Genomic DNA, 9,399 nt, shown 5'->3' on the forward strand with positions numbered 1-9,399 from the left:
GGGGGCGGGGGCGTGGTGTTACTCGTTGTCACCTCTCTAAAGTAAAAAGTTTTAAAGACACAGGTATTCAGTTACGTTTTACAAGTTGCAAAGTGGTCTTGGAAATCATCTGGATAGAAACCTATACATCTCTCAGACTTCCAGTTTTTAAGTTCATGCATTGAACCTGACTCTGAGCAGACCTTACTATTTGCTTTAGATAGTTATGAATTGATTTTTTTTAAATTGTGCTGATGGACTGGAATTGAGGAAGAAGTGATAGAGAACCATGTAAGAAGGTGTAAAGGGATGCCTTTACCCCATCCTTTGTTCAATGTGTATGCTTTTTTAAAAACTCTTCCTGTATATTCTCTTAATATGCAAAATCTTACCAGTAATAACTTTGCTCTAGTTTGAGCAAATAGATCTAAACTCAGTCTAGTTGTATTCTAATCTCAGCGCATCTAACTTGGTTTGAGTGTGCCCATAATGGTTTTGCACTACTGTAACTGATTGCTTCTGAATACGTTAGAAACATTTTCTAGATATAAATAAATGAGAACTTGTGGCTTCTTTGAAATGACATGCAGAGACCTCTCTGTCCCCTGTGAGAGGATGAGCTGAGTTGCAGTGTAGGCATGCTGTGGGTGCAGGGCCAGCTAAGATACCACAGAGCCTGTTAGTGAAGGTGCAGGGCTGCATGTGCACGTTGCTGTGCTTTCCAAGCCAGCTTTATTTTGAAGGTAATATTAACTGTTTGCTTTGTACACTAAGTTAATAAGACTGCTTGAAGGCAGGGGTAGACCTGGTGTGCCTGTTGTCCTCTGCCCTCCTGGTTCCAGGTGGCCAGTGCAGAGACTTCCAGGTGGCTCTGTGAAGATCTCAAAGCCAGCAGTACCTGCCAGAGTGCAGACAGCGTCATGCGAAGCCTCTCTGATTTGTCTGCACTGTCCTCTCTGGAGCTCTGGAGGCCAAGAGTGGTGCAGGGGCTTGGCCTCCACACGCTCAAGCTGGGAGCTGCAGCTAGGCTGGTAAGCCTGCCTGGCATCCAGGGGTACACCTTGCTGAAACATGCCCCCCGAATCTGTGCAGGGGTCAGCCTGGCTCCAGACTTACCCCTTCTGGCTACACAAACCTGACCAGGCCCTGACACGTGTTATCCAGAACATCCAAGCTCTGTTTTCCTCCATTACCCTGAATGACTGAGTTGACTGTACAGGTGTTGGACTTAGGCTGTGTCCTGTGTTTCTTCTGACTTTTGTCTCTGTGCAGAGATATGCATAGTAATATTGTAAACATTTTGACAAACAATATTAACTTCTAGTATTCTTCAAGAAGTCTTGGTGTTGTCTTAGTTATTTTGATAGGGTGATGGGCAAGTCAAGGTCCATAGCCATTAAGAGTGGCATCATACGTAAGTGGAAAAAGCTTTATTATTATTTGTTGTTGTTATTATTTAATTTGCACGTAGCCCTTGGACATGAAAGAATACGTTGTTTGTTCATGGCACATCTGTTACCTGAAAGTCTCCTGCACTGTAAGGGGGAAGGGGAGAAAAGATCCTTTGTTTGATTGGAAAATGCCTGTTCTTTCCAGCTATGCAGGTGTTAACCTTGTTTTATATCTTTTGCTTCAGTGTGCCTCCTCCATCAGCCTCAAGTAAGATTTTCAAATTTGTCATAAAAGCAACAGTTTTTGGACTGATGGGATATGGCTGCTACCGAATAGGTCAAAGGACAGTTCGGTTTATTCTCTCGATGCCAGCAGCACAGAGCTATCTTCAGAAGCTGACAGAAATAAGGTCTCAGCATTGAACATCGAGCAGAGGCACTATGTGAAGAAGGTGGCTGAAAAAGGGTGGTAGAGGCAACAAATGTGAACTGGACTGAAAGAAGAGGGAGATGAGGATTCTAGTCAGATGATTGATGCTGAGCAACGCTGAATTGCTGTATAATAAAATATTTGATACTAAAGTTACACCAGCTATGATCTAATGAATAGGTTTGATTCCTGGTAAGTGTGTTGCATGAAACCACATGATTCCAGATTGAGGTAAAAGAAATATGTACGCAAATATATATATTATATATATATGCATCCTGTATATATAATATATATATTACTGATGATGTAGTCCAGACAGCTTGAAGAGTGTATGTTCATGACTTCTTTTCCAGAGGAACAGAACAACGCGAAGTAACCTAATTGGCTGCATCTGCTCTGAAGTTCAGGGACACTTCTCTTGAGTGATTCTTTGCTTTTTTCCTTAGGTATAATAATACCTAGCGGTCATTTCTGGTGCCAGACACTTTTACACATAATTTAGAAGAACATCTTCTCAATGTGTTTTATACTTAAAACATTTAGGCTTTTTTTAAACTTAAGAGCTCTCCAAAAATTTCAGAATTGTACAGGCTGTCATACGTACACTGCTCAAATTTTTTACAAGCCTTACTGAAGAACAGGAACGTTGCCTTTAGATTGCATCCCTTGTTACCACCACCAGTTGAATTGTCTTTCTCCTGCATAGAGAAGATATAGCCACACCATCAGAACGCAATGTGGTTTGTGTCAGTTGTTTACAGGACACTGTGTTCCTTTAGATTAGCTTATTTAAACTGTATTATTTAGCCAAATCCTTCTGGATTCAGTATTGTAAATTTAAGATACTAGAACTACTGTACAATTTACTTTTGTTCTCGGACCTTTCATTATTGGGACAAGAATTCTGGAATTCATAGTACCTGCCCTTCATTTTGATACGTTAAAATATTTTATTTATCAATGTAATTTCTCAGTGGATGAATATTTTAATCTATTTAATAGAAAAGCAGTTTTCAATTTAGTTTTTCAAACTATCTGTAGCATTTTATTTGGATTACCTGCTATTTATACATAGAATTCTGGGTACTTCAAACTGCTGTGATTTTCTTTCTTAATTATCCAGGACAGCCATCCATCATCAATCTATTTTTTTTTATTTTAATCCTAGGTTCATATTTCATAGGAATTTTTTTGGTACCCTTTATACAGGATTGTCAATGATGGTAAAGTGCCCTCTGCAATCAGCTAGTCCCAGTTCAACAATACAAATAACTGTAATTGTCATATCAAAGTATTAACCTGATGTATTTGAATGGAAGAGTCCCATTTGCTCCTCAGGCTCATATACAGTTGGTCATTGCTTAAAGTGAAGTTTTTATCTGTATTAATTTCTTTTGGGAATGAAAGCTAGGAACCGGTGTGTGAGGCAGGAGGAGGAAAAGGTGATGATGTGTTTTGTGTTTCTTTGTTGTTTTCAGTTGGTTCAATAAAATCAACAAACCGCTTTTAGTAGGGTATATTTCCAAAGCCTTGTGTTGGAAATTGTCCCATACAGAAAGTATGTACATGTATCTTCTGTGCAGTGTTGTCTTTCTCAAGCTTTTTTTTAATGAAATGAAGGGTCTAATGCTCCTCTCTGATGGCATTGACTTTGCTGGGAGCCGGTCTGTCCGTGCAACCTGATGCTTTTCTGCCTTGCACTTTGAAAATTTTGAGTCCCGGTGCAGCAAATCATTTAGGTGCATGTTTATCTTTAAACTTATTAAATCTAATGTGATCCTGCAGAGCTCTTAAGATGATGCTAGGTGCTTTTCTGTATCTCGGCCTTACAGCTGTGCAGGGAATAAACCTCAGCAAACGAATGGCAGCAATTCACTTTTCTTGGACACAAAATGTAAGTGATAATACAGAATACAGTGGAGGCGGGTCCTTTTATTTTCCATCTATCAGTGCTTAAGAAACCACCATCCATCTCTAGCAAGAGGAAAGTCAGCATTTGTAAACAATTTATAGAAGACTAAAGTGACTGCCTGAATTTTGATTCCTGACTTTTTTTTAAAGGTTTAATGTATTGTTTACAATTAAGCAGTCCTATTTGAATAATTCTATTACATTTTAAGTACATTTTTACAAGTTGAAAGCAAAAGCTTAAGCTCATTCTTCTCCTGGCTTTACTGACCTACCAAAATATTGTTTTGTTGGTTGTTTTTTTGAGAATTTTTAGCTGGTAGAATTCAATATATTGATGTTTTGCTTTACGTTATCTACAGATTTTTAAGGTATCTGCAGATCTTTTAAAAGCTCTGTAGATCTTTGACGTCTGTGCTCAGGTAATTTTACACAGAGGAAAACAAATCTAAGGTAAATTTTAGATATGAGCCTTAAACTTGGGTGGGACTAATGCTAAATGATTGTCGTGGAGCATTCTTGCAGACTTAATGTTTTATGCTTTTTAGCCAGAAGTGATTACCATGTAAGTTGTCCATTCATTATTCAGTTATTCTCTCCAGTTAATTCCTTAAGTCTATTGTTTCACTCTTTTTTTTGCAAAGCGTAACAGCAGATTCTTCAAGGACCCTGTCTGTGGATGGAGAATTTGCAGTTTATCTTCCCACTGTTGCAAACTGGCAGATCATACGCATGCACTGTTTACTCAGTGGCACTGGAAAGCCTGATGAATTTGCAGAACTAACAATCCTATGAATCCACACACGAATGCTCAATGTTGTATATTCAATGTGTTGTACTGTTTATGTAACATAATCAGTGTTTTAGGTCCATTCTTTTCTGTTCTAGTTAGTCCTTTCAGTGTTAACAGCATCCTGTAAAACTTAAATATATGTTGAATTGTCCCAGCCCCGCCTCAACCTTATGAAGCCATATTGTATTTTTTGGTGACATGTACATCTGTTTTATGCATTTGTACATGTGATGTAAATTTGAAGTATTTTTAACAATGTGTGCCTTTAAAGTGATTTAAAGTAAACAGCAGTATGTTCTATGATATAAAAAATAAAATATTTTAACCACCATTTCTGTTGAAGGCATTTATTTTCCTTATTAATCAGTATTTTTGTTGAGAACAAACACTGGTTAGCTAGATCCTAGTACATGGTAACTTCACCATCTAACACATTTTTCTGACCAAGAATGTCAGTTGGAGTAAATACCTCCCACTGAGGGGCATCCGAGTGTAATGCTGAAGTGGGGAAACTAGTTCCTCTACCTACCATATGTAATCGGTTAAGAGAGGAAAGGATGAGTTTCCCTGCCCTACTGAACATGCAGGGAGACTGACTGCTCAATGTGAGTATCTAAATTCGGAGCCCAGAGTTAGGCATGGTGAGTTGACTGTTGTTGTTGTTGTTGCTTTTCTTCTAATGTCTCTCCAGTGCTCAGTCGTGCAAGGAGCTGATGGCCTTAGTCCCAGCCCAGCAAAGCGCTCAAACACTGGCCTAACATCAGGCACAGTCGCTCGTGCTTAAAGTGCTGTCCTCTGCATGGGAATTAAGGACCCTTTAAGTGGAAAAGGCGTTGAACTAGTGGCAAAAAGAGTTTAATCTTTCAAATTGAGCCAGGTAAATCAATATGACCATTACTTAAAAAAAAGCTATTAATAAAAAGACCCTGTATTCATACTGGAAGTAAAGTATATATGATAAGCTGTATTCCGTACAGATAATGTACCAGCTGAATAGTCTGCTGATTGTACACTGTGTCAATCGGTGGTCCCTACTCTTTGATTGTACGTGTGTGAAGCAAAGCGCAATCCTTGTTTTCCTTGGTCAGTGCAACCGATGGGAACTTTGCCTTGGAGCTGCATCTGCAAAGAACTGCTGGGTAAGCCCATTTAGGTGGAAGAAAAAAAATACTGTTGTCAAATACTGTCCATGGGACTGGCAGCCGACGTGCTGCGCAGCACGTGAGCTATCAAGCACTGCTCAGTCAGGCAGCCTCAGTTTGCACACCTGCACACGCGGAAGGCAGCTGCCTGCTCTTGGAGTGTATGGTTCACCAGCGTTACAAGCGCGCTCCTGGCCTAGGTCCTGTTTACGATGTGTCTTTTCTATACTGGGTACTGAACCAAATTAAAAAACTGATTTTTGAGGTGGACTAATACTGCCCGGACTTCCACTGGAAGCTGTTTTTGTGTGCGTGTGTGTTATAAAACATCTAAAAGGCAGTGAGAAATACATCAAGTTATCTCAAAGTGCCAGGCAGTAGTGGGAACTACACACGGAAAAGAAACAACACACCGTCATTTGTGTAACTCTAAGATACTCATGTATGTATTTTCCTGTTTCTTTCTAAAACTGAAATAAACTTTTAGACTTGAGTGTTTTGAGACTGATTTTATTGCAAGATTTGGGGGTTTTTTAAGTATTTGCAGGAGAAGGGTCACTTTTCTGGCTCTGACTGATGGACAGACTTCAGTGTGGTGCTGAGCCCTTCCAGTTGGCTGTGGAAATGTGCGTGGAAGACATCGACCACAGGACACAAGTAGCTCCGAAGATACAAAGCTGCCATCGGTCTACTGACCGTTCAGGTGAAAAAATACAACTGCTGTGCATATCCCCACAGCAGCAGGTCTTTTGTGTCCATTTGTATGTGAAGAGGGAGGGGGAATAGCTGAGACAGCTGTCCTGTTCAGAAAAAAAAATAGCTGAAGAGGCTGGCAGGGCTTGTCTAATTATCCCCTCCCTTGTCGCTGGCCTTCTGCCTGCTGCAGTCTTACCAGCGGGGAGCAAATGAAGCTTTCTATACTCCGGGGAGATGGCGGCAGCAAAGATAGGGCTAGCCTTATCCTCACTCCCAGTAGGGAAAAGGGTGGCAACTGGGGGCATGTGTGCTCTTTTCCATCGCAAGGTCCTGCCACCTGGCTCTGGCTCCTTCTCGGGTAGCTCTGTGCTGGGGGCGGCTGTGGTGCAACGTGAGGAAACGCTTGCTTTTGTGTGTGTGATGTTTTGTCTGTTGGTTCATTTAGTACTGTACAGGGAAGCTGTAGTGGTGTTAGTTTGAGGAGGGGAAAAGATGCATGCTGCCACTTTCACGCTTGCCTCATCTAAGATACTTGGTGCTGCTGCATCAAGACTGATGCATGAGGGAAAGTGGAAAGAATCAGACTTTAAAAAAAAAAAAAAGCTCTGTTACACACTTCCCTCAGTTTCAGTAGGTTGTGTCTCCTCCCAGCTAAGTGACATTCTTTCAGTGGTAAAATGTCCTGCTTTTGGCTACAGAGATGATTCATGAACTGGGCAAAGTAATTAAGTGATGTTTTGATTAGAGCGCAGTGGTTATTAACGCACTGCGTCTCTGCAGCGCCTGAACTGCACACCTGCCACCGTCGGGGCCAGCAGGAGTATTTGCACAGTCCCTGGAGTTGTGTGCGGCAAAGGCTGGCGGGATCGCTCGGCGCTTTACCTTCGAGCGAGTGCAGCAGGTTTCTAGGTGTGCACCACCTGCCAGCGAGCAGCTTCTCTCCACCTCCCTGTATCTCCCTCCCTGCTTCCATCCCTGTGTTGTCTCTCGCCTCATGATTACAGCCCGAGTTCTTTGGAGCTGAGCCCCAGTGTTGCAGGTTTATTTTGCCTTCTGATTTAGCTGGAAAATAACAAGTACTAGTAATAATCTAGTGCCATCTACCGACTGCAGACGGTTTTCCCGGTATGTCTGGTTTTTAAGTGGAGGTGTCTACTAGACCCTGAGGCTATTCTTCAGAGAAGAAGGTAAGTAAGTGTGCATACCTTGCAGAGGTTTGGTTTTGACTCACCGATGTGGTACCTGGTATTAACTGAAATGATACAGAATAGGAGCATCCTGAATAATTACTGACTTGTAGTATACACCCATTTCTCTTTCTTCTTGTTGTGATTGTATTGATGCTTGAGAGGCAGATTCTTGAGGAATTGGCAATAACATTAACCTTCACTTAAAATAAGTATCTGTGAAAAAGCATGATTATGTCGCTTCTAGGGTACTTTATGGAAAATACAGAATTACATTGCTAGAGAGGAACATCCTTAGTGCACCTTAATTTTACTCTTTTGTAAGAATCATGGTTCTAAAACAATTGAAATTAGTGTGGATTGCTTCATTTGTAACATTTCAAGGGTAGACTTGATTTGCCCATCATGTAAAACCCAACCTCAGCAGCCCTTTCCTCTCATTCTTCTAAAAGTTTAACATATTTTTGTTTATTGCGTTGAGGGATTGCTGCTCTTCTAAGGCAGCTGGAGACTTTGTGGGCTTCTCACCCAAAACCATGTCTACTGTGACCGCCCTGGCAGGCTCTTGGTGCTGCTCTTTAATTTGGGGCAGAGTGGGAGGACTTGGGGAACCTGCAGTAGCCTTGATGGTTCATCGCGGTTATCAGCAATTTCTGCCTGGCCGCTACATATATGGATTTCTACCTGACTGTGCACAGGCAGGCCAACAATGGTGTTCCTGGGCATGTGGCAATCAGACCTTGTCCTACGCATGCTCTCTGGGATGCCCAGGCCTGTTAGAGGAAGGCTTGTGTCAGGCAGCACTCTCATGGAGTGGACCACAGCTCTGTGACTGTGCTGAGGAGTGGCTCCCCTCTTCAGACCAGTTACCCGAGACATAACTGAGGCACACTGTTTATTGACTGGTGAACACGCTACGAGGAAACTAGCAAAACAGAAAAATAATCAATAACCTAAGTACCATACCACTGATCAAGTTACATTTTTACGCAAACTGTAAGGCACAGCTATGAAGTTAAGAGCTCTCGATCTCAGTCTCACACACGGCCAACCCTCAATGACAGTTTTGTAAGTCCCAAGGTGCAGGTTCGTCCCCCCATGCCACAACATACGGCCAGAGACCTGATAGAGCGAGTCCAGCGGGTTATCCCACGCGATGCCTTCCAGCCTCCCAGGGCTTGAGTCTACAGGTCAGTGTTGCTACCCGCCGAAGGCGTCCACACTCCTACCATCAGCAGGAGCCCTCTGGTCATCTTCGGTGGACTTCATGCCTCATTCTTCGGCATCAGGGCCCACCTTTTTGCCACCTCCTCTCTTCCACCCAAACCTCTCCCAAATAAACAACCTGCCCCCGATTACTTCCTCCCTGTTGGTCCTGGTTTTGCTACAGCCATACCTAACTGTGGTATTTCTGATGCCATTACCCAGGCAGTCACAGCCTTACGTGGTATTACTGGCAGGGATACTCACTGCAGGCAGCCTGGCTCCCTATGACTCCCCCATGGTTGTCCCGTTGGGTTTAGTTTACCTCCTGCGATTACTAGACACAACTATTCCATGTTAGCCTTGATCCCCATTCAAGCCGACCAAGTGCTAACAGGACCTTATCTGGCAGTTTACATACCAGAGAGCAGCAGCAGAGGCGCTTGTGACCCTCCTGCCAGTGCTGCTGGGGCCTCGGCTCTGTGGGGCTGTGTGCTCCAGCAGGGCCTCTTGCTCACAAGCCGCCCCCTGGTCTGCTTGACCTCCTCCGAGGACATTCAGACCACTCTGGGTGCTCATAAGCTCAATCCCTTCTGGCTGGAAGCCACCACAACTGTTAGGCTAGCAATGCATTAAGATGTTCAACTGGGCATGTGAGCACACTCTT

At 42.7% G+C, this 9,399-nt stretch overlaps 1 protein-coding gene across 1 annotated transcript in view; it reads left to right on the forward strand.

Moving 5' to 3' along the window:
- TRABD (TraB domain containing) overlaps positions 1-4,834 on the forward strand; it is a 25,692-nt gene extending 20,858 nt beyond the window's left edge. The window contains exon 9 of the mRNA XM_009332013.1: positions 1,616-4,834. Coding sequence (XP_009330288.1) covers positions 1,616-1,793 — 178 coding nt within the window. The 3' untranslated portion in view covers positions 1,794-4,834. The remainder of the gene's footprint in view (positions 1-1,615) is intronic.
- Positions 4,835-9,399: the final 4,565 nt, after the last annotated feature.

The sequence above is a fragment of the Pygoscelis adeliae genome, unplaced genomic scaffold (assembly GCF_000699105.1).
Source record: "Pygoscelis adeliae isolate BGI_AS28 unplaced genomic scaffold, ASM69910v1 Scaffold49, whole genome shotgun sequence".
Lineage (NCBI taxonomy): Eukaryota > Metazoa > Chordata > Aves > Sphenisciformes > Spheniscidae > Pygoscelis > Pygoscelis adeliae.